General features: G+C 37.2%; 1 protein-coding gene across 1 annotated transcript; it reads right to left on the reverse strand.

Annotated features, from left to right (window-relative positions):
* Nucleotides 1-26,400, reverse strand: LOC149559602 (transketolase, chloroplastic-like). Its single transcript, XM_089833455.1, has 7 exons — nt 25,860-26,400; nt 2,523-2,613; nt 2,327-2,432; nt 1,918-2,200; nt 1,626-1,774; nt 1,390-1,543; nt 1-1,108 (listed from the first exon to the last, which is right to left on the reverse strand). The coding sequence occupies exons 1-7, from the start codon at nt 26,355-26,357 to the stop codon at nt 146-148; spliced, it is 2,244 nt and encodes a 747-aa protein (XP_089689581.1). The 5' UTR covers nt 26,358-26,400; the 3' UTR covers nt 1-145.
* Between the last annotated feature and the right edge of the window lie 512 nt (nt 26,401-26,912).

The following is a 26,912-nucleotide window of genomic DNA, read 5'->3' on the forward strand; positions in this document are numbered from 1 at the left end:
TAATCCAAAAGAAAATTGATTATTGCATAAATTCGATGGCACGAAATCACTCCATAGATGACCTCTGAAAAATCTAACAAAAAGTTAAGGAATGCCAAATCCAGTAATGGCACAAGTTTACTCTCAGGCTGAATTTTGCCACATACTATACCATGACTTGTTTAGCTTTTGCAACTACATTCTCAACAGTGAGGCCAAACTCCTTATACAAAATTCCAGCTGGAGCGCTGGCACCAAAAGTGTCGATTCCCACAGCCTTTCCCTTGGAACCTACGTACCTCTCCCACCCAAAAGTTGAACCAGCTTCCACACTCACTCTGGCAGATATAGCTGCTGGGAGCACACTTTCTTTGTACTCTGAAGTTTGTTCCTCAAATAATTCCCAGCAGACAAAGGACACAACTCTAACAGCTTTTCCTTCACTGCGGAGAGCAATTCCAGCTTTCTCAGCAATCTCAAGCTCAGAACCTGTGGCAATAAGAATGACATCAGGCTTATTACCAGACGAATTGTCACTGATAATATAGCCTCCCTTTTCAACTCCCTCTACCGAGGTACCAGGAAGGTGAGGAAGCTTTTGACGTGAAAGAGCATGGACCGATGGCCTCTTTCTATTAAGTACAGCAACTTTGTACGCTCCAGCTGTCTCCTTTCCATCAGCTGGACGTAACATTAGAATGTTAGGCATCGCTCTGAAGCTTGCCAAGTGCTCAACTGGTTGATGGGTGGGCCCATCTTCTCCAAGACCAATTGAATCATGGGTCATTACATATATTACCCCAGCTTCACTCAGTGCAGAAATTCTCATTGCAGCTCTCATGTAGTCCGTGAAAACAAAGAAGGTAGCACAGTAAGGAATGAGCCCACTTCCATGGAGGGCTATTCCATTGCATATTGCTGCCATCCCATGCTCACGCACACCAAACCGAAGATTACGCTCTGCCGGGGTATTTTTCTGGAAATCCCCAAACATTTTTAGCAGAGTCATGTTAGATGATGCAAGGTCTGCACTTCCACCTAGAAATCCTGGAAGAACTCTTGCAAGTGCATTCAAACACTGCTGGGACAAGTTTCGTGTAGCATCAGCAGGGCTCTCTGGGGTGTATGTCTGAAAAAGTATGAAAACTCGAAGATTTAAAATATTGCCAGTAACTTCTTTATTAGTGACAAATCCTCAACTTGCAAACTGATTGAAACATTTTGTACCGAAATAACCTAATGCAGCTCAATTTAAACACAATATTTATGTGATATTGCTATCAGGATTTAACTGTGTGATAGCAATATCACATAAATCCTGATAGCAATATCACAAATTGACTTGCTGTGGAAATTATCTCCTACTTAACAATATTTATGATTACTTAAAAAACATCCTCAAATTCTTACCGGTAGTGCCTTCTCCCACCCTTCAGGCAATTTACCAGATATTAGCATTTTGAACTCTGCAGCTTGCTCAGGGTATTTCTTTTCGTAATCTGCAAGTTTAGCCGTCCACTCTGCTTCCACAGCCGCGCCCTTCTCAATTTGCCGACTCCAATGCCTGTTTCCATCAAACAGAAGACTCTTAGAATAATTGGAGATCTCAAGAAAAATAAGTTTGCCTACAACCAAAAGAATGATACCTCTTAACATCCTCAGGAACATGGAAAGGCTCGTAAGGCCAAGCCAAATTCTGTCTGGTTGCCCCAACCTCCTTTGCACCCAAAGCACTTCCATGCACACTGTGAGAGTTTGCCTTATTTGGTGATCCATAACCAATAGTAGTAGTGACCTGCAAAGAAACAGAAGAGGAGAATTCATCACCTCAAAGAATCAGAACTTGTTTCCTCCTCAGAACATTAAGCTACCGATCTATCATAATTACAGATTGCATCAAAGCAATGCATGTGCCACTAATGAATACAAAATCCACACCTTAATTAAAGTGGGTTTGTCCTTGACAGACTTTGCCTCCTCAATAGCAGCACGAATGTCATCATAACCAGTATTACCATTCTTCACCCAGATGGTGTGCCATCCCAGACCCTCAAAACGGGTTATAACGTCTTCTGTGAATGCAATCTCCGTGTCACCATCTATGGAGATATGATTATCATCATAGAAAGCAATAAGTTTGCCAAGCCCCCAGTGTCCAGCCAACGAGCAGACCTCATTGGTGATCCCTTCCATTTGGCAGCCATCACCAACAATACAGTATCTAGGAAATTTTTAAAAACCCGTTAATAACTCAAATGCTGCTGAAGTTATTGGTCTAATTGGGTGAAAATGAAATAATTAACTTTTAAAAAGCCCATAAAACACAAAATGGAAAGAAGGATCTTACGTATAATGATCAACTATTGTACTGTCTGGCTTATTGTATCTAGCAGCCAGATGTTTTTCGGCAACTGCTAAGCCAACTGCATTACAAATTCCTTGACCAAGTGGCCCTATGTAGGAGACATTTAAAAGCCATCAAAATTAATTTCACTCTTTCAAAAAAGGATAAGTTATTGTGCATAGCAAGGAAATGTGCTCACCAGTTGTCACTTCCACGCCAGGTGTCTCAAAATTCTCAGGATGTCCTGGTGTTTTGCTTCCCCACTGACGGAAGCTCTTCAAATCCTCTTCCTAAAAGTAACAAGTATATATGTCATCAAACTCAATCATATTACAAACCACTGTTATTTCATTCATTCTAGTTCTTAATCTTACAAATCATATTAAGTAAAAATACATTCAAAATTTGCTGAAAGAAAAGCCAGATCCATTAGAGTAAGAAACCAAATCCACTTTTCTCTCACTTACCTTCAATATCTAGAATATTGCAATTTCCATTGCATAAACGCACTTCTTGTTTGAAAATTATAAGGTGAAAGAAAGAAATAATTCTAAAAGTCAAACCGTTTCTCAACACCAAACATAAGGCAGAGTTAGATATAATGGATTATTTCATAAATTTTCAACGTAGTACCAAATCCAGCATGATTTGTTTTAGATCTGAGTTTAATGGATTTATTGAATTGGATGGTATTACCCCATATTAGTATATTTTGATGTCATTAAAATTTGAAACTCTCTCGTCATTTCAGCATATCTATGTATTTTATTATTATTTTTAAAATTCTGCTCATAAATTGTTATGGATTTTTATGTATTATAAGTTCTATTTAAAATCCCCAAATAAATTTTTCAGTACCTTCTTTAAAATTCTGAATTTTCAATTTTATTTTTGATCTCCAAAAATAGTATAATTTCCCAAACCCAGAGATTATTTTCAAGCAGAATAAATTACAAGGAAAATCGATATACCAAATAAAATACATTTTAGTGTCAAGCCCAAACCGCCAGTGATGGTGATAATCAAGAAAATGGCAATCCATGAACAAAGGTTCAAAGATTAAACAGGTTTAACAAAATCCAAGTTTTACATTTAAGAATATGTAACAAAGTACACTTACATACAAATCCGACTGACTACACTAAGCTTGACATCACCAAGAAAGTGAGATAAACCAGGCTACTCTGGGCCCTCATAGGCAAAAGGTATGGTTCCCAATTTCCTGATCAATTTCTTCATATCCCTCTAGATCTCTTTAAGCACATTTATAAATACAAAAGCAAAATTTTATGCTTGGAAGCAACAGCATAATAGAACAAACATAAGTTCTTAGTTGGTACTGCCATATATTGAAACAACTTATGAATATATATGTTTGTCTTACTAAACAGTAGAGAAAAAACTTAGTTCCCTTTTTGAGGTCAAATTTTTAACCCATCTTCACACAATCATGATTCATAATTAAGCTAATTACAACAGCCATAATATTATTTTAGAACCAATTTACTCATATCAAGAGTGTGCATATAAAAAATTCCAAGGTCACCGGGAGACAGGGAGACTTGGCGGTCTGCAGTACTGGCACTGGTACCGGTATGGCAATTTTTGAGAAATAGGAGACAGGTACTTGGAGACGTCAGTTTTTTTTAAGAGTTTAAAAAGTCTAATACTAAATACAAAATAGTGTACTGTAAAATCAAAAGACTAAAGTAAATAATAATAGTAATGTCACATTAATATAGAGTCAAATATTTCAAAACTCACATAATCACATTACTGTATCTCATAGCGATATATTGCATATGTCATCATCATATCAGATTGATAATTGCTGAGATTATCATTACATATTCAAATTTTAAATTAAAAAACAGTATAGTTTGATGTTAAATTGCCAATATGCAAACAAAAATGAACAGACTTAGTACAGTAAACAAACCAGAAATCTATCTAGTACTAGTATGTTGATGGTACTATCATCTATCCACATGGTTGTGATCATCCATCTCAAGGTCTTCAGCTATCATGCTCTCAAAATCATTTAAATTGTCATTGGTCTTAATTTTTGCATTAAAAAACATTAAAATGAGGGCTAAAATACATAAAATAATTTAATAATATATTTCACATTTATTTATTATCAGGAGACTTCAGGGAGACTTCACTTTTTGAATTAGAAGACTGGGAGACTTTAGGAGATGCGAAAAGTCTTTGAGACACGTCTCTGTCTCAGAGACCTGTCTTTTAGGGGGGAAGACAGGTCTCTAGGTAACCATGAAAAAATCACTACATGGCTAAAGCATGTAAGTGCTTCCAGACATAGAAACAAATATCAGTCTTTGGAACTTTTCAACATCCTAAAACATAAAATATTTTCAGTTCCTTGGAAAATGACCAGGAAACCTTTATAAAAGAAGAGAAAATATCTGATGTTTTCCCAATTAAAGACATCCCAAATGTATAGAGAGTAAGACAGTGAAAGTAAACCAGAGTCAACACGATCCATTTTGAATGATGTATTTTTCTCATTAATTTTAAGATCATTGATTACAGATGATTGTAATATAAATCTCTTTATCAATGTTAATAAATAACTCTGCCAGAAAGATTATGAACCCTTCATGAAATAAAATAACTAAGGTAAATAAGGCCTGTTAACCCTACCATTCTCCTTAACTATCAAGTCTAAGACACATTGAGCTATACACAAAATGGTAACTGCAGTTGAAAACAACAATCTCCCTAACATCTTCAAATATCTCAAGTTTACAGTAGTGGCAACAATGATATCTGACATTCCAGAACAGAGATTGCCTATCTTAATGATGCTCCATGTGAATCATTTTTATCATCAGTATTTCAAAAAATGTTGACAGTGGTATTCAAGTCCATAGTAATTGATCATATTACTAATCATGATGTCACTGAACACTACTGATTAGAAATGCACAGAAATGGACAGATCACAATACTAACAAATGTTACTGCTCAGTGATCATATGAGGATTTTCTGATTACGAAAGGATAGTTGTGTCAAAAAGACAATAATGATTACAACCATAGTTGGAAAACTCGCCAAGCCCCCCAAAAGTTTCATCGGAAAAAACTCAGCATTTAAAAAAAAAACTCAGGAACTTAAAAAAACCGCTAAAATTTAATTCAAAATACATTTTTTTGCAAATTTCAATGAGAAGATGCATCTAATGAGTTCATTATAGAGAACACAAAAGAAACAAGCAGGAGTCTAGATATATATAAATGCATAGTGGGTACAAAATCGCATTCTCATGCGGAATACTAATGGCGGGAAGCATAATAGTAAATAGTTTGTGTCAAACTAGAAGTAAAAACATCATTACAATCACATCTTCCTCTTCCTAGCTCTACTAGCATATTGTAACTCTCTATTTTACATAATATATATAGGCTTTTTGCCTTTTGTTTTTTACCAAAAAAAAATTAAATATTTAAAAAATAAATTTAAAAGAGTTTCTTTGAAAAACTCGCCGATTTTTTTTATAACCGAGTTGCAATTAAATCTGTGAAAAACTCATTAGTCCCAAAAACTCAGCGATTAGTAGAAACTTGCCGATTATTTGGTGATTATGCCAACTATGATTACAACAATTTCAACTGGTACTAACAGCTGATATGTAACAATGAAAAATTCCTAACAATTACCTCAATAATATAACTACATTTACAAATGAAATAACAACAATAATATCCATTGATAAATGGTAATTAAAAATGAAAGCAAGTCAATAATGGTATTAGCATCTGTGATGCAATAACACTGGCACTTTAAGCAATTAGCATGATAATTTGACAATTTTGTCTAGTAACAAGAAGCTTATGGATCATAAATGATGACAACAGTGTTCATTGTCAAAAAAGGCAACAGCTATAATTACCAATCACAATAATGACCATCATGTTTCTTATCGACAAGGTTTCAAAACTTGATTATATCAAGTGCCTTCACAACTTAGTTACCAATATTCAATGTTCACTTTTTCAACAATATAGCAATAATTAGTGTTTTCCCTTGGCAACAGATATATTGAATAACAATTAGATGTGTGGCCAAGGGCCATGGTGGTTGTCATTATTTTGAAAGAACTTAGTTAACTATAGTTGTCAAGACACATGGTATAATTAGATTTAAAAAAATTAAAACCTTGTGAATAAGGAATGTGGCTGTCACTATGGTGGTTAGCAATTATTACTATTGCCTTTTCGAACAGCAAACACCACTTTCATCATTTCTTATTTGTGAGCTAGCCATTTCTAGACAAAACTGCCAAACAATTATATTATTCTTTGACTTGTCATTGTTACTGCATCACAAATGTTAGTCCTGTGGTTGACATGCTGTAATTTCTACTTGTCAACTGATATTGTTGTCATTACGTCATTTTCCAAACATAGTTGTATTATTGAAGTAACTAATTGGAAATTTTCATTTTTTCGTCCAAGGGGTTTAGCTTAGTAGTTGAAGCAATCAATTCTCATTGTGGAGACCCTAGTTCAAATCCCAAGAGCGGCATCTCTATGGAATTCTAAGTTGGGACTTTTGGTCTTCCATTGGTTGTATTTGTCTCATTGTAAAAGGTGGATTCTAAGTTGTGACTCTTGGTCTTCCAATTGTTGTTTCTAGTGTGGTTGCTCGTAAAGAGCTCAAATAAGCTTGTAAGTCTCATGTTGTTGCTTGAATGAGCACAAGATTTGTAAACGATCTTTTATATAAAAATTTCATTATTTCATATCAGCTGTTAATAAAGTTGTACCAGCTGATTGCTGCAATCATGTTGTCCGTTCAAAAAAAAATTCTTCTATGATCATGGATCAAGAGCTTTTTGCCATTATTGCGATCTGTACTTTCTTCATCAATACAGCATTCAGTATCATCGTGATTAGTACTCTGATCAATTAATATGAGCATTCCTGTTGCTGCCGACATTATAGTAAACACTGCTGATCAAAATGGTTCGTATGAAACGTTGTAAGATAGGACATTGCCATCCTGAAATGCCACTCATCATTGTTATCACTGTTATTCAGAGGTTTTTGAAGAGGTTAGGGAGGCTATTGTTGTTAACCGTGGTTACCATTTCATGTACAAATTAGTCTCGTGGACTCAATACCTAAAAGAGAATGGTGGGGTTAACAGGGCATATATTGATTAGTTATGTTGTATTTGCAATATTCCTTTTGAAATCTGAGTGCTGAATGGAGTTTCTGTCAGCAAGTAGTTAGGGAATTAAAGTCCTGTTGGCAGTTATGTCAGATTTAGGACTGAGACTTCAGTCTTCAGCTCGAATACGGCAAATTACTTCACAGTTAGCATTGCCAGTTTTGTTTTCAGTTGATTCACAGTTACATTGCTACTTTTGTGTGACAGTTTTCAGTTAGCATTGCCTGTTATCTAAGATAATTAAGGAAGTTGTGTTCAGCTAGTTGCCCATATTTAACTGGGGAGTTGATTTCAGTTAGACGTAACTAATAGTGGATTTAACTACCATTGACTAGATGTACTTGCTGTTAAAGTTGTAGCTTCAATAGGATAAATTCGATCTGAGACAGATTGTTGATATTGGTAAATCTTCATTTTCTATATATATACGTATTCATGTAATAATAATATATATTATTATATTATAGCATATAATACACACACACACACATATATAATACTAATTTATTATTATGAAATATATGTATTAAATGATGATTAAACCTTGGAGACATGTCTCTTCAAGAGATGTGTCCTCTCAAATTTATATAAGATCCAAATCTGCATTTGAAACATATCAATCACAATGGTCATATTATTACATTTGCATAAAAGATCCATGTTACTTAACATGGTATCAGAGTAGACTACAAATGTAAGAAAAATTAGGAAGATATCTGAAACATTTCAACAAAGAGCCTCCACCATAATTAACGATTTTGAGAGATGATTGCAGCATGATTAAAAATTGTGGATTCGTAAATCGCTACAGCAGGCATCTATGTTTTTGCAAACCTACAGAATATAAAAAACTCATATCTGAATATTGCCAGTCATCACGTGCATAACAGATTGGATACTATAAACATAAAATCTGATCACCAAATGATGATATTCAACAACATTTTTTGCAAATAGAGGTAAATTCTTGATAAATGGCAACAGAGGAATGATAATCAAGTCTTTGCATGACTATTGAAGGGCAGAGTTCACAGCATACAGGACGCAGTGGAATATCACGAACTGGTGAGTCAACGAAATGATTCAGTTTTGAGAAGCATTCATTCTACACCCTGTTCAAAGACTGGATAGAGAGCGAGTTGTGCGTTTGGGGTTGGAAAACCAATCAATGTTGTTGGTTCTGCAATACTTTTGTGTTTGAAAACCTGGCTCACTTAGCATTAATAATGACAGCCTCTCAAGTTTTGACCGGGTGTTTTGAGAAGAATGAGTTGTTTTATTTCAAAAACAGAGGTATATTGATGTTGTGAAAAGCATAAACATCATTATGCGGGCATTAATATGGAAAGAAAAATAACTGAACCAAATGATAGTAATGTTCATGTGGATTACTTATATGGAGCCTCCACACTCATTACCAAAGGAGATAAGATGTGGATTAATAGAAAGAGAATCTGAAATAACAACCAGTTACGTGTTCAATCTACACGATATCGCTGGCCAATAGTTAGCAGGAGATTGGGCGTAACAGAGTAAGACGCTAACGGGCAACCACAATAGATACAATCGGGAAGGACGGTTAATAGACAAAGAATAATACTCGATCAAAAGTGATCAAACCCCACCATAGTGGCAATATATATATATATATATATATATATAAGTACTCCAGATTGTAGTGGTTTGATCAGCCTAAGAGAAGATAACCGGTGAATGATAGATAACCAAACGAATGTAGAGAATACAAGTATACACAAAAGATACTCCAATTCATAAATTAGACTTAGAAATATTGAGGAAAATGAGGGAATATTTGTGTTATCATTAAAGGTAGCATTTATAAATTTGGTATTGGGAGGTCCACGTGGATACCACAAATTGGGCGGTACGATCTGACTCTATTCACTACAGCCCCGCGACCCCCAATGACATCAACTTAATAAAGGTAATCGTATAGCAATGTCAGTTTCGAAAGGTAAGTGAGTTTTTCTATTATAATTACCTACATTTTAAAATGCAAAAGTAACTAAGTCCTCATAAAATCAATATTTAATATTGATTAAAGAGTAATTTTCAATATTATTACAAATAATTCTTACAATAGAGTTAACCCTAAGATATTGATACATTTGAATGATTATTAGGAATAGAGGAATTTTTCATATGATAAAGAATAAGTCTTGATTATGTTATATTATTATAAATGAAAATTTATGTTTTGCATCTAAAAGAGATGGATGCTACCTCTAAAGGATATTAAGAAGAATTTAGTATGAGAAGATAATGATAAGTTATATTGAAAGATATAGATATAAAAATAATGAGATAAGTATTTTACTATATCTAGAGTATTGTCCTTATTACCTTTGTTGTCAATCTCTTATTTGAAATTCTCTATATACTATAAGAGTTATTTGCCCTGATCTTTTCCTTCAAGAATGCTCTTGTAGAAAAAAGAGGGAGTGACATTTCATTAGAAGCAACCTTGAAAGAGAGGGAGCAGATAGAGGATATGATTCAGTCAACCTTCCATGATCTAGGTCATATTGATTCAAAGGAAGTAAACCATGTTGAGATGGAGTCTTCAGTGATCAATAAATTGTAGCAGTCAAAATGATTGTGATTCATGAATATACCTCGTGACTATGTGATTTTAAACGGCCTGCCCCCTGATATATGATGAGGATCTTATGTGATGCATAATATAGAATTAATAAAAGATCTAACAAATACCTTTGCATGAACAAAAGAAATTTGAGTAGTTGTGAGACATTAATGAAGCAAATAAGGATTCATTTGACCCATCTACGAGTCTCTCTTTGATGAATGAAACTCGACATATGAGTTGTAGATTCATTCATGTGGCACAATCATACTCAATCAAGATATTGGCGTATTGTAGAAGAGTTTGAGAAAATGGAAGGACATGTTTGGTTCTACTGTTAAGCTAAATGAATATTTGGACCTTCAATGGATAAAAGGAGCAAGTTGGAACTTAGAAAGGAGTTGTCATATTTGATACAAAATTGTTCAACAATATGAGTGGAAATTTTACATTGTGGGGGGAATAATAGTCAATGTTCCATTCCCACTTGAACCTTATTTAGAGGGGAGATGTTCCATTCTCAAATAATCTAAAAAGACAATTTCTGAATCTTCATGTGCAGATAAGTATTCTTATCTTTTACATTTATCTACTCTTTGTAGTCTCTCTCTTATTTGTAATTCTATACATACTATAAGGGTTATTTGCCTTGATCTTTTCCTTTAAGTTTAAGGATATTCTTACAAAAAAAAGAAGGTTGGTACTTTACATATGCTACCTTATATTGTGTAGACTCAATCTAATGATAGTAGCTCCAAAGACCCTGATGATAAAGATGCATAAAATGAGGCTCTTGAAGCAAACATCCTTGATGATTGAGATTATGATATTCTTCTACATTAAGAGGGAGTATGACACTTTTTCCAACGCAGTGCAGGAGCTTAGAAGATTGATACTCAGAAATTGTCTAAAAATACATGTATGTGACTGCATGATTTTGATGGGCCTACCCCTATATATACATCATAAGGAAATAACGACTTATCACTGAAGGTTGAAAGATTAATATCAAATTCAGAGAGGGTCCCCAAGGCATCCTTGGATGAAGAGAGTCTTAAAAGGAGTAACTACAAGACCTGACTTCCCAGGATCATTGTTCAGAGAGAGAAATTTTGAGATGCAATCCTTTGTGGATGATATCTTCTCTATGAAAAGTTCTAAGAGAAATTCTTTGTAATGTGCTCTCCTTTCTGAGAGAGAAGTCTGAGGTGAAAACCCTTGTTCCACCCTTTAGTAGCAGCTATGGTGGGTCCACACTCTAACTTGGTTCATGGTGGATATCATGTGAGTTACTACATGATGTTGTTGTGATTATGTCATGAAAGGTGATGATCTTTCATTGATGTATATATTTAGAGGGGAGCTATTGAAAGGTGATGATCTTATCAATAGCTGGACATGTTATCATAATAGACTACATTAAGTTGTTATCCCAGAGTGCCGGAAGTTATGATAACGAACAGAAGGTAACTATTGTAAGGTGATGATCTTATCAATAATTGACCTATCTCCTAACACCAAAATGTGTTGGAGCAAGTGTTATCTTGGTTCTTTGGGCCAGATTTTGCCAGACACGTTGATAATCAACTAATCATGGTTCTTCGGGCCAAATCTTGCCAGACACCATAACTTAAATCTATCATAGACCACTGTAATGGACACCCCTGGATGTCCCAAAAAACTAAACCAAATTGCTGAAAGGAATTATGTCAAACAGTTTGCATTCAACTTCTTATTTCTCCATTTAATGTTTTAAACCCCTTATAACTCTGGAAATCAAACGTTTATTGTTTGTTGTGTTTCGTGCATGGAATTGGTATCATACAACATAAACAAGAAAGAAACTACAATGATATGCAAAGTGGAAATGAACTGCTGCTAATAAAATGTTATTTTCAGAATTCATAAAACCAAATACATGGCAGATTTATCAACTCACTAATTACTTCAGCAGTATTGACATAATACTCCAGCCCATGCTTACGAACTTGCTGCTACAATACTTTGTCCTTCAATCAGTCCACTACCTTCATAATACCATTCCCTCCAAGCGGCATAAGCGTCGGACAAGTAGTGAAGAAGATATGAGCAAAATACCAAACCTGCCTGTAGCCGGAAATGCAACTAAACCGCCTAATAATGAAGCCGATAACAAAGAATTCCAAAGGCCAAACCCCAAGGGAATGACGTCTAGAATGTTACAAGAGAGGATAAACGTCCTCAAATGCCAAGAATAGAGCTGCAACTCACACACCAATTTCTTCTCATATTCAACCTGTCTAATGAAGCCACAAATGCTTCCTTTTATTCTATTTCCAAGGGTCCGCTCAACTCATATGGGCAATGTGGGATAAAAGATGTGTAATATATAAAAAATATATTAAAATACCCCTTATGTCTCCCTTGGGTACACATCACCATAAAATAAATATTAAAGTAACACTTTAATATTTTACAATTAAATTAGACGTTACTTTAATAAAACTTCAGGCATTAAAATGTATTAGCAATCGGACTCCGAATAATGCGAGTGATAGCTCATCGGAAAGCTCTCACCGAGGAGTATCGAATCCAATCACCAAAATTGACCTGCACTGTGTCCTGCCGACTTACTAAAAATAGTAAGTATGCCTGAAACTAACTAAATCAACTTCGTTTTGGCCCAAACTAGAAATGACTAGGCCAAAACACTCCAGGATCCCATTAAACCCTTCGTTAGCCCTCAGGACCATGTAGAACAAGGCTAACGCGCACACACTTGGTCAACTGCTAAAATGGGGACATTACAGTCCGCCCCCCTTGAAATTGCTTGTCCTCAAGCAATCTCAGTCCAGCCTACTGAATAACCTGCTCACTCTCCCATGTAGAATCTTCCTCCGGCAGATCTTTCCATCTGACCAAATACTCCTTCACTATCCTGTTTCTAAGCTTCCTCTCTTTGGTGTCCAGAATAGCCTCGGGTACTAACACAAGCTTCCCCTCCTCATCCAAAGGGGGTAAATCTGCAGAAGGCACTACACTCTGACCAATGGCTTTCTTAAGCCTAGACACATGAAACACATTGTGCACTCGATTGCCCTCTGGAATCTCAAGCTCATAGGCGACTTTGCCCACTTTGCGAATCACCCTGTAGGGACCATAAAATCTAGGTTTCAACTTTTCAGCTCCGCTCTTCTTGAGCGATGACTGTCTATATGGTTGTAGCCTCAAGTAAACCATATCCCCTACCTCGAAGCTACGCTCTATTCGGTGCTGATCATCATACAATTTCTGTTGATTCTGGGCCTGTTGTATATTCTCTTTGAGCACTTTCAGGATGTCCTGACTATCTTGCAATAAGTTTTTGGCTTTGGGCACTCTACTGTCCCCCAAAACTAAATCCATGAAGCTAGGTGCTTCATAACCATAGAGTGCCATAAAAGGAGTCATCTTAATGGATATATGATAAGTGGTGTTATAACAATACTCTCCCATATGCAACCATCTGATCCAAGCCTTTTGTTGTGTAGTTACATAGTTCTTCAAATATCCTTCCGCCCATTTATTCACAATCTCTGTTTGCCCATCTGTTTGCGGATGATAACTAGTGCTAGGTGTAAGATCTGTACCACACAACCTAAACAACTCTTGCCAAAAAACACTCATAAACTTACTATCCCGGTCGCTGACAATGAATCTGGGCAGGCCATGTAACCTGAATATCTCTCTAAAGAAAAGATCTGCCACCTGTGCTGCTGTGTAAGTGGACGGAATAGCAAAGAAGTGAGCAAACTTCGTCAAGCGGTCCACCACCACATAGATGCAATCCCTTCTCTGCCTTCAGTATCGCCTCTCTCAAATGTGATGATGGAATCAAATAAACCCTGTCCTGAACTCTGATCAATCCATCTATCACCTCATAGCGATCATCCTGTATGGTACCTGAAATCAATCTAGAAGCCCAAGCATCTCCGACATACTCTGCTATAATCCGATCTCTCCAATCTCCTGAAATCTCTGCCAGAGCACATAAGTGAGGTCTCCGAGATAAGGCATTAGCCACCACATTTTTCTTACCTTTGACAAACTTTATGTCAAAGTCATAAGCCTGCAATTTAGTCACCCATTTTTGTTGCCGATCATTAAGATCACGCTGGCTCATGAAGTATTTAATACTGTTGTGATCAGTCTTGATCACAAAACGTCCACCTACCAAATATGATCGAAATTTGGCGAATGCATGCATTATGGCCAACATCTCCCGGTCATAGATAGAATAACTTTTCTCAACTCCCCGGAGCTTCCTACTCTCGAATGCAATGGGATGCTTCTCCTGCATCAATACTGCTCCAATCCCATCACCTGATGCATCACAATGAAGCTCAAAAGGCTTCGTGAAATCCGGTAGAGCTAGAACTGGACATGAAGACATTACCTGCTTGAAATGCTCAAAACACCTCTGTGTTGCCCCTGTCCACACGAAGGCTCCTTTCCTGGTAAGATCTATCAAGGGTGTAGCAATCTGTGAGAATCCCTTAACAAACCTCCTATAAAAACCACATAAACCAAAGAATCCCTTAAGTCGTGTAAGGTTTGTGGGAGTAGGCCACTCTACAATAGCTCTAATCTTTTCGAGATCAACCCAAACGCCATCTGCACTAATGATATGCCCAAGGTAAAGGAGCTCGGTCATGCCAAACTCACATTTAGATTCCTTGGCATACAATGACTCTCTCTCCAGAATAGATAACACCTCCTCCAGATGATGTAAGTGCTCCTCCCAGGTCTTACTGAAGACCAAGATGTCATCAAAGAAGATCAAGACAAATCTCCTCAGCTGCTTCCTGAATACCTGGTTCATACAACTTTGAAATGTAGCAGGTGCATTGGTTAGACCAAATGGCATAACCATGAACTCAAAGTGGCCATAGTGACATTGGAAGGCTGTTTTCTCAATGTCCTTTGCTCTCATCCTGATCTGATGGTATCCGGATCGCAAATCAATTTTGGTGAAGAAGCATGCCCCATGCAACTCATCAATCAGCTCATCAATCCTAGGAATGGGATACCTGTTTTTAATTGTTTTCTTATTCAGTGCCCTGTAATCGATGCACATGCGCATCGTTCCATCCTTCTTCTTTACCAATACTACTGCTGAAGCAAAGGGGCTCTTACTGGGCCTAATATGCCCCATCTCCAACAAATCCTTAATCGCCTTCTCTATCTCATCCTTGTGTTTCTTAGGATGACGATAGGGAGTAATCATAACTGGTTTGGCTCCCTCCTCTAGCTCAATAAAATGTTCCATCCCTCTATCAGGAGGAACCCCATGAGGAATATCGCTAAATACTTTAGCGTGTCTATCAAGTATCTTCTGGATATCTGGTGGATGACTCTTTTCTTGTGGCTCTGATGAAGTTGGCATAATGTAGCATTCTGTCGCCCACTCTATGTCATCATGACGAAAAAGTCTCTGCATTCTCCTCAAGGACACTACTCTGCAACCTCCATCTGAAAGTCCTCTAAGTACCACAGTTCTGCCCTCATGCTGGAATCTCATCTCCAATTTCGCTAGATTGAGTGTGAACTCAACTAGTGAAGCCATCCATGTCATGTCGAGGATGACATCATAATCACCCATGTCCACAACATAGAACTCATCCTCCAACTCGTAGCCATCTCCAAACCTGATGCGAAGATTAGATATCTTCCGAGTGCATAATAACTTATCACCGTTAGCCACCATGACTCTAAACCCATCATACTCCTCTGTCTGTAACCCTCTCCTGGCTACCAACTGTGCATCTATGAAGTTATGTGTAGCCCCAATGTCAATAAGAGATATCACTTTCTGCCCCTGGATAGTACCCCTGACATTAAATGTGATTGCCTTTTGGGCCCCTGTCAAGCGTGCCAACGATCTATCATCCTTAGGAATGTTGCTCTCCTCTATAGTGTTACCCTCATCTCAATCGGAGTGCTGATCCTCCCCTTCTGACTCTGACTCTTCTACTGAAAAATACTCCATTTGATTTGCCTTAGCCTTGAGAGAACATTTATGAGATAAGTCCCAAGGCTCTCTACAATGGAAGCACAGCTTCTTCTTTCGAAGTTCATTCAAGGTTTCATTGTCTAGTCCTTTTGATCCTTCTTTGGGTTTGCTATACTCTTTCTGAAACGGTTTTTTGTCTTTGTCCTTGCGGTAGGAAGAATCTGTTGAATGGTTTTTTCCTTTGTATACCGAAGGGGCTAAATCTCGTGCCTTTTTAGTTGCTTTAGCTAAGGTGAGTGGATCATGTCCCTTCACCCAACCTCGTAATGGATCAGCAAGACCATCACAAAATAACACCACCAATCTCCTAGGAGAGATATCAGTAACAAGTACAAACAAGCGCTGAAACTCGGCAATGTAAGCATCCACAGAACCTGACTGTTTTAACTGTGCTAGCTCCTTGAAATGTAACTCGGGATCCTTAGTGTCAAATCTCCCAATCAATGTGTCGGTGAAGTCCTCATAGGATGTAATCTGATTATGCCCCAAAGTCACCATGCCATGATGCCACCATTCATGTGCAACGCCATCCAAGTGCATAGCCGCATGCTTGATAGCCTCCTCCTCAGGCATAGGATTTAGCTGCAAGTATGTATCTACCTTCTGCACCCAAGCTCGTGCAGTCATCTTCCCTGAAGCATCATAATAAGGTAAAGAAAGTTTTTCAACTTTCTTCCTCAGGTCAAAGTTTTGATTCCTCCCTCCTGCTTTAGGCATGTGTCTCATCCTCAAGTCCATATAATCTCTAAGAGAAATATCCGCCTGAAACTCCAGTCCACTAGCCTCCCAGTCCCTCCTGAACTAATCCTATAACTCGGTAATCTGCGATTCGTTTACTGGTTGAACCGGATCTCTGGGTGGGAAAGTGGGTAGAAGAGGTCTCGAGGTCGCAGTCTGCGCTGGTCGTGCAACGTGTCTAAAGTTATCAGCCTCATTCCCATTGTTGCCATGTCCATTATTACCATTAATGTTATTCTCAGGACCATTGTTGTTGCCTTGGCCTCCATGGTTATTGTTTCCCCCATTGTTATTGTTTCCCTCGTTGTTATTGTTTCTGTTGTTGGCATCACCTGGATTAATATTGACACCCATCTGTCTAGCCATGAGCTGCAACATCATGTCCATTCGCCTATTCTGCTCCTGCTGAATATGCTGCCCCTGCTCTAATGTATCCAGTAACTGTCTGAACAGTACCTCCCCCTGATCTGGACCAGCATTTCCGCCTCCGCCTAATCCTATATTCCTGTCATCTTGATCACCCATATTATTGTCCTGATCAAAGAATATCTCCTCTGTGTTTGTATGGTTGGATTCAATGTCCACCTACACGGATGTACTAGACTGTTTGCTTTGCAAGTCTGAAATCCTCTTTTGTCTTGCTCTGGTATCGCGGAAATTATAAGACCCCTGTCGCATGCTCAAACATAAATGCTTAGCCTGTGTTTTTTATTTATTTCTCATTTTAGTGTTTTGACATTTTGTCAAACACTTTTTCCCTCTATCCGGCTGTTCCAAATTCCCTATAAGACCTCCACAGGATGGCAAGACTTATAGCTTTGATACCACTGTAATGGACACCCCTGGATGTCCCAAAAAACTAAACCAAAATGCTCAAAGGAATTATGTCAAACAGTTTGCATTCAACTTCTTATTTCTCCGTTTAATGTTTTAAACCCCTTATAACTCCGGAAATCAAACGTTTATTGTTTGTTGTGTTTCGTGCATGGAATTGGTATCATACAACATAAACAAGAAAGAAACTACAATGATATGCAAAGTGGAAATGAACTGCTACTAATAAAATGTTATTTTCAGAATTCATAAAACCAAATACATGGCAGATTTATCAACTCACTAATTACTTCAGCAGTATTGACATAATACTTCAGCGCATGCTTACGAACTTGCTGCTACAATACTTTGTCCTTCAATCAGTCCACTACCTTCATAATACCATTCCCTCCAAGCGGCATAAACGTCGGACAAGTAGTGAAGAAGATATGAGTAAAATACCAAATCTGCCTGTAGCCGGAAATGCAACTAAACTGCCTGATAATGAAGCCGATAACAAAGAATTCCAAAGGCCAAACCTCAAGGGAATGACGTCTAGAATGTTACAAGAGAGGATAAACGTCCTCAAATGCCAAGAACAGAGCTACAACTCACACACCAATTTCTTCTCATATTCAACCTACCTAATGAAGCCACAAATGCTTCCTTTTATTCTATTTCCAAGAGTCCGCTCAACTCATATGGGCAATGTGGGATAAAAGATGTGTAATATATAAAACATATATTAAAATACCCCTTATGTCTCCCTTGGGTACACATCACCATAAAATAAATATTAAAGTAACACTTTAATATTTTACAATTAAATTAGACGTTACTTTAATAAAACTTCAAGCATTAAAATGTATTAGCAATCGAACTCTGAATAATGCGAGTGATAGCTCATCGGAAAGCTTTCACCGAGGAGTATCGAATCCAATTACCAAAATTGACCTGCACTGTGTCTTGCCGACTTACTAAAAATAGTAAGTATGCCTGAAACTGAGTAAATCAACTTCATTTTGGCCCAAACTGGAAATGACTAGGCCAAAACACTCCAGGATCCCATTAAACCCTTCGTTAGCCCTCGGGACCATGTAGAACAAGGCTAACGCGCACACACTTGGTCAACTGCTAAAATGGGGACATTACAACCACACTTAAGGTGGTATTCAAATCCTGTATTATAATTGTTGAAATCCTCCCTAGCTAAGAGAGAATGTTAAAGTTGTAGCTTTAGTCGAATAAATTCGATCTGAGATACATTGTTGTTATTGGTAAATCATCATTTTCTTTATATATGCGTATTCATGTAATTATATATATATATATATATATGATACTGATTTATTATTATGAAATATATGTATTATATGATGATTAAACCTTGGAGACGTGTCTCTTCCTCTCATATTTATATGATATCCAAATCTGCATTTGAAACATATCAACCACAACTGTCATATTATTACATTTGCAGAAAAGATCCATGTTACTTAACACTTGCAGTCTCCAGTAGTGAGTGAGATGGTAACTCGGAAGTTAAACTGCTAGAAATTATTAGAATGTGTTGAGTCAATTTGGATACATATACCCAACAGAGGCATTACCTTTCATTTTTTGTGGATTGTTCAGCTTGAGAGGATTATATAAGTAGTTTAGAGAAGAGGAAAGGCGTTCAATTGATCATCACCACAGAAACAAACTTTATTCTATTACAGAACTTGGATGCTGCTACAGAAACAGGTTTGCTTGAGACCAAACCCTTAGGCTGCTTCATTCAACATCTTGTGAGGACAGAAATCCTCTAAGACACTTAGTAGAACAGGACTCTTACGAGGTTAATTAGGCAACTCAGCAATACCAGGTGATGGCAAGGAATATGTGGAGAGATGGGTGAGCATAAGTAGTATAAATTATTGTATTGTTTTTAAGGTGCATGTATTAGTATTTTCAAAAAATGGAGGAAAAATATTATATCCTCTTAAAATCTTTTGAGTTTACCCTTTGTGTGTAATTAGTTTTTTAGATATTATCATATTTCAGTGATATCAAAGTTGACATCTTGTCAGCCTAAACAAAACCAAAACAAATATACATATAATAAAGAAAAAAATTCAGGCTGATGCACTGCTCATCAAAAAGTGGTAGAAAATTGTATCAGGAGAAGGGCAGAAACTAAGCAAGCAGGATAAGGAAACTAAGCAAATACTGCACTACTAGGTAGAGATGCACAGGGGGCATCCTCATTTGCAGCCATGAATCAGAAAGTCCAAATGAAGTCAACTACAAGTAAGAGTTAAAGTGTCATATTTTTGCAAAAAATAAAGGATGTTAGACGAAGATATGAATAGACAGCAGGAAAGTATTTGAATGCACCAAGAGTGTAGAGTTTCAAGCAAATATTAATTTCATGAATTTCTGTACACAAAAAAAAGACAGAACTAAAAATGCAAGTAATACCCCTGTTAAGTTCTTAAAGACTTACAGTGCAGGCTGTAAAAGCTCAAAGTCCCCTGGTTCATTCAATTAAGAAAAACCTTACAGAGAGCATTGATCCATAAACATAATGTTTTCCATGAGCCTGATGTTTAAGGAAGAAGCAATCAAATTTGCACTCTTTCACCTTAAGGGCTTGAACACAAATTGTGGCATCATGGCTAAGTGACTTAAGGGTACAACCATATTGCTGCCTATGAGGAATTTTGTGAGAGATTGACAAATGCATCTAGGAGGCACTTCAGGGAGCTTGTACAGCTATGCCACCAAGGTTAAGAGAATAAATATGTGACTAAATTCAAAGGATAGAAGTGATGGTGCATAATGCATCAAAGAGGCATCTAGTGTTCTTTTTCAAGGAAGGGTTGAAAGAGCTCCTAGGAGATCCAGTTAAGGACTTGGTCCAGATTCATTGCAGGCAGCCATCAAAAGGGCCTTGATATTGGAACCATGTATTGCTTTCTCTCTCCTTCCCCTAAAATTTTGACATGGGAGGCTCCTACACCTAGCCAATCCTTTCAAGATTCTTGCATTGGAGATTTGGTACACAAGAACACCATAGCAGCAATAGAGGACTCTAAACAAATATGTTCCACAAAAATTGGGGCTTGCACCCTCTTAACCCCTAGATCATTAGGAAGCAAAACATGCCTTTAGGAGCCTATAGCCAAGTGACATGACCCACACTGAGATGTAGAGGAAACAATTATTCTTTTAAATGTAAAGAGCATTGGGACCCACTATGCAAGTGCTTGGGAAAGTACAAGTGCATTTAATTTACTTCAATGACAAGAAAAAGTGTAAGATATGCACATTGATATGGAGTATGGAGAGGCATGAGGTATCACCAGTAGGCATGGCAATGAATGGTCTTCCATAACCAGAAAAGACTGTCGCTTGGAAGTGGACAAGAAGTCTCAAGAGGGGAGAACTTGGAATTTTCCTTTGTTAATCCAAGTACGAAATGGAGTTTTTGGAAGCAAGGAGTTAGGAAATAAAGATTTCGTTGGCAATTAAGTCAGATTTAGGACTAAAATCTTCAGTCTTCAGCTGTATATTGTGAATTAACTCCCAGTTAATATTGTTAATTTTGTGTTCTGTTAGTTCCCAAACAACATTGTCAGTTATCTCAACAGTGGCAGGCGATAGGAGGGGGTGTATATATATACACATATGGTACTTTAAATGCTAGTTATGAAAAGATGTATTGCAATATAAGATATAAAGATGTAAAAGAGTAAATACTTGAACATTGGATGGAATTGGACCATCGAACATTGAACATAAATAGTCGAATCAGAAAATAGTCAACATCGGGATGTCCCCCGTCCTCGGTGGAGGTGGCAGAATCTTGTGGCGCCGTTGGGGATGAGGGACGGAGTCCCCAAGTCTCCAGTGCATCCAAGTCTCCGGGAAGCGGGGCAAAAAGGGGGGGGGGGGATGCGTCTCTATGTTACTATGGGAATATGCAACAACCCTTTAACAGATGTTTTCCACTACCCATAGTTTCCCTTATGTTTAGGATGTTTTTGGAATTTTGGTGGTGGATGCTATAAGTGGTTGTTGTGATCATTTAAATGCTTTCTTTAAATTTTGTGATTTTTTTTAATAAAAGTGGGGTACATTGCTGATGCAGGAGCATCCGAGAGGGTATGTCTATCATCTTGCATCAATTTGCCAGCAGTGGAAGTATAAGCATAATTTTCCAAACTACGGATGAATAAAAAACAAACCACAAAGAGATAATTGCCAATAAGTTAGAATACAAATGCCTCTTGTAAGAGGGAGTTACAAATGCAAAAAGACAAGCAGATGAAAGGATTTCCAAAGGAAAATACAAAAAAAAAAAGACGAAGCATAGAAAATAAAGAGTGCATAGGAGGATCTGACATAGCAATAACAAACAAGAATTCAAGTAAATGAAAAATCTTCCAGGTGCTCTTGAAGATAAAATATCACTCTTACGAATGCAGATTTAAAAACAAAAACAGTAGTATAATATTAAAAAGAAATATCCATAAGTTGCGTACAGAGCAAGTTGCAGTGCCGAGTCCAAAAGGAAGAAGTCAAAAATTGGAAGAAACTCAAAGTGTGAATGCATGGTAGAGAAGATTTGGTGAATATGACAATGGGATGAAGTGGATATGCCAAACATTGAGCAGAGAGTTTACAGCACATGAAAGAAATGACCGAGAAAAGTTTGCTGCACAAGAAAAAGAGGAACGTTAGCTGCAGGGGAAGGAGACATCTGATAGAGGGTGTGAAAATTAAGCAGAGATGGCTTGAGAGACAAATTATAGTGCACCGGTATAGAAGAGGCATCGGGAGATAGACAGGGAGAAAGCACTTTTTCTGCACAAGGGAGTCAGTGTCAGAAGTTTTAGCATCAGAGAAGAAGGCGCGGGTATGTGAAAGGTGAAAAGACCACCACAAAAAAAAAAATTCTGCTCATACTGAAGAAGAATCTGCCAACAGAAGAATAGAAAAGAAAAACAGAGGACTTCTATAGAGTGGAAAGAACATTCAATTTTCCCATTCTCCACAAAAGAGCTGCACAATGATACAGATAGGTACTAGAAGTTGCAGGGAGAAAAGAAAAAGAAGGCTCTAATTTGAGACTGTGCCAAGTATGTTAAGACAGAGTAATGTGAAGGGACGGGCATAGACTGTAGATATGAAATTAATCACCAGTTTGACAAACGAGCGAACAGAGGAAGTATTGAAATTGAATCTTAATGGATTGATGTCTATTGCAGATTTGAATAATTAATAAGTCCCTGTCATGTCCCCAATTTTCGGTGGCAGTCTGATTAATTAATTTGATTAATTTGGTTGTCCAAAATAATGAATGTTTTATGAGGACGACTAATTAATCATTTTAATTAAATAAATAAATGATATTAAGATAATTACTTATAAAGTTATCAAATAAATAAATATTAAAAGATAACTTTATATTTAATTAATTTAATAAAGTGACTTGGATTATAAAATATTTAATAAAGTCACTTAAGGGATAAGATCAAAAATGTTCTAGAAGTCTCTGGAGATGATGGAGAGAAGAGAATAAATAGGCACCCCGGGGCTCCATTCGAAGGAAGCAGTTGTTTTATTTCTCTCTTGTTATCAGATTGTGATTCAATCACAGGTGCATTGTGGAACCTAGGGTTTCTGCAATTGTCACAATTGGCCATTGAGAACGATAACTCTCAATTGGTACGCAATTTTGAGGGTGTGAAATATCATCTGAATTATTGCAGATTGGAAGTGGCATTACAGTCATTTCATCAGGGCAGAATTTGTGGCCTGAGGCCAAATTTGGAGGATCATTTCAAGAATTGATATTCGAAGTTTTTTGCAAGGTTTGAAGTTCATCATTTTTACCAGAATCTGTTGGCAGAAGAGTAAGGAGATTTCGTCAGCATTCTAGCCAATCCAAGCAAGATCTATAATACTCACCAATTACTAAACCGAATTTTTAAGGGAGATTACAAGCAGCGATTTATCTCCAGCAAGCAAGATTCGGACACCTAGGTCGGGCGTCTTTCCTCAAGATATTTTCATCATTAGAGGCCTAGCAGTTATCGCAGGATTGTAGATTTGTGGGCGTTTGTTTTGACAACTAGGAATTGATTGTCGAAAATCCCTCCTTTTCTAGCGGCGGCTTGAAATGTATATAACCCTCGATATTCATCAACAGTTGACGCGCATCCTGGGAGCAAAGTCGAGGGAGCTAGCGGAAACAATGATTAGATAAGGGTCGGAATACATGTTAAGTCTGTATCATCGCAAGCGGAGGTGTGTGCGATCTTTCATATCAGCTTCCTCCTGACGTCTAGTGGATTCAAAGACCTACAGTCCGGGGAGCCCCTCCGTAGGTCGTGATCACATACAGCAGTCGGGAATCAGTCCGAGAATCCTTCTTGACAGTGATAAGGTGACCAGGCGGAAAGAGATTCAGGATGGCTCATTGAATAGTTGGAAAGGACTTACGAATTTCCACCAAGTCAGCTCACAGGCATTAAACGGCAGAGGTCAATATTACCTAACGGATGCTTTGTGGATAATTGCAATACCAGTAATGGGACTGCGTCGATCATAGAAGAACATGGAAACATCCATTTGAAGGTTGAACACATCGGAGCTTTACAATGATCATCATTAGCAAAATAGAACATACCAATTTGATTCTGCCATACTATTAGAACTCAAAGAATCATTTTTCAGGATGCATATGCAGAAGAACCATAAATAACGAGTATTACAACTCCGACTAAGCTTAGCTTCCTAAGGCAGATTGAGAGTCGGAATCACATCCAGTTTGTGAAAGTAGACGGTTTTGGATCAAGCTCTGCATTACCCAATTATCAGGTCCTTTTAGTACTCAGTTGTAATTCTTCAAATTCAGTAATTCTTCTATTTGATTGTTACTATAAACAAGGTTGCTATTATCATATCACTTGCTACTGAATCACTTCCTGAATTCTGTCATTAACTATTGCATAAGGATTGATCTTGTTCATGTCAAGTACTTTGATGAGTAATCACTCTCCAGCATAATTACTTAGTGTTTCAGTAGGGACAGAGCATTGATTGCTAATTGTTTGACGAAATGTCAAACCCTTGAAGTTTAAGATTTTTTGGTGCTGGAAGTAGTAATAATCCTGTCGGGGATATTTCAGTCCCTGGAAAACTCCAATAAATTTGAAATATTTTCAAATTAACATTTGTGTTGAGAATAAATTGACTGAATTAATTAAATAGTTGTTTGCTGCAATTTCCCTAGTTTGGTAAGGTACTGGGATCTTGATCTGCATTACTTGATGTGATGAAGGGAAAGTTTTGGGGACTAGGTTGGGTAGCCATTGAAGAGGATTTTTGTTATCTAAAAAAGAAAAGGGGTATTTTCTGCTGTAATCTTCAACATGTTTAGTTTGTTTCTAAACTAAACGTGAGTTTATAGATTATAGAGCAGAGAGTGTTATTATGCTGTCTTATTTTATATTATAATTTCCTTATTCGCTAAAACAGAGTATTTAACTTGCAGCAATACAGGTTGTCTACATCAACACCACATTTAAAGAAAACAACACCATTTGTAAATTCCATTAATTAAAAAACTATCAGTGCGCAATCATCCACTTATCCTAAGTCCTACCTTTGAAATTAAACATCATCACCGTCAAGACAAGTCCAATATTTCTATATTACAAAATCCATATAATTAGCTACAATTGCATACTAACAGGCCAAACCACCTAATCTACTCCATATCTGATACATAAAAAATGCAACAATACCCAACAAAATTCTCCCTGGGCCAATAAACACTTCAGCTATCCCAAATCCCTTCTCCAAGACAAGACATCAACAGACTAATTCAATCGTTCTATTGCAAAATCCGTGCAAAAAATTCATGATCGCAGACCAATAGACCTCACCCACTTGAATCTATTCCAAATCTGACTCATAGAAAACGATCATCACTAAGCCAAACAACCAACAAAACATCGCCATCCAACGGACTAGCCACAATATATGCAGATTGTTGTACACCTAACTAATATATTTACGTTTAAACTAATAAATTTCCGAATAGACTAAAATTTCAGCATTTCAAAGATTTATTTGTAATGACGAATCTAATACTAACCTTAACACTGTCAAATCCAGCGAGATGCAACAGAGCATACTGCAACATGCACCCATGCCCAGCAGACAGCACAAACCGATCCCTATTGAAAAAATAAGGATTCTTAGGATTGTACTTCATGACCTCGTCATACAAAATATGACCCAAGGGGGCACATCCCATGGGCAATCCAGGGTGCCCCGAATTGGCCTTCTCAACTGCATCAATGGCCAGAAATCGGATGGTATTCACAGATTTCTCAAGCAGAGCAGTACTAGTGGCATCCAACGTCTCCACAGCTGCAGCCCTGACAACGCTTTTTCTTGATGAATTTAATCTCAGGCGCGTCTTGGAGTGAAAGGTAACCTTTCCATGTGATCTGAGGCTCAACCCTGAGGACTTGCCGAATCTCAATGTCAAGTGGCCGTGTGATTGAGTTGCAGGAGCAGCATTTTGTAAACGAGCATTTGCAGTGCTTGCTGCTGCAGAAGCGTGGCAAATCGTCAGAGAAGAAGCCATTGTTACTGATTTCTGAGGAGAACCCACTTTAGAGAAGACCCATGTAGTTACATCGTTTGTAACGATATAAATAGGGGAAAGAGACGAAATTGAATAGAATATTCAAGTATAAATAAAGCATAGCATCCACCTTAGTATAAAATAAATGGCATCTTGTGCAAGTATCTGTAGTATGCATTTACTTTCGTCTACTGTATTGCCATCTACAACTTGTTGCATAAGTATGTAGATTATTCATATATGATCGTCAACTTGAGGGAGTATATCCACCTAAATAAATAAGATGTATACAACTGGATGCTACTATGGAGAATGATTTTAGCTGATACTGTTGTTGTTACATACGAGAAGGAAATTGTGAGTCAAGCAATTGTGATGGACTTATTAGTAAAATGTAATTTGTAGTATAGTTTTGGTAAAGATTCTAAATTTTTTTCTATAAAAGTTGATTCACTAATTAAAAATCTAGAATAGATCTAATGTATTTTTTCAAATTCAAATGAAACATTTATTTATATTTCACATAGATTTAAATTGACATATTCTTAAGAATAC

The sequence above is a fragment of the Cupressus sempervirens genome, chromosome 5 (genome assembly GCF_028749045.1).
Source record: "Cupressus sempervirens isolate cs-2001-9-10 chromosome 5, ASM2874904v1, whole genome shotgun sequence".
Taxonomy (NCBI): Eukaryota; Viridiplantae; Streptophyta; class Pinopsida; order Cupressales; family Cupressaceae; genus Cupressus; species Cupressus sempervirens.

Bases quoted from the DNA above. Each gene is read 5' to 3' on its own strand.
- LOC149559602 (XM_089833455.1), bottom strand. From the start codon at position 26,357: ATGGCTTCTTCTCTGACGATTTGCCACGCTTCTGCAGCAGCAAGCACT. The intron at 2,433-2,522 runs GTGAGCACATTT...TCTCCTACATAG, and splicing joins TGGCGTGGAAGTGACAACTG to GGCCACTTGGTCAAGGAATT. The intron at 1,544-1,625 runs GTATCATTCTTT...TGATGGAAACAG, and splicing joins GTTCCTGAGGATGTTAAGAG to GCATTGGAGTCGGCAAATTG.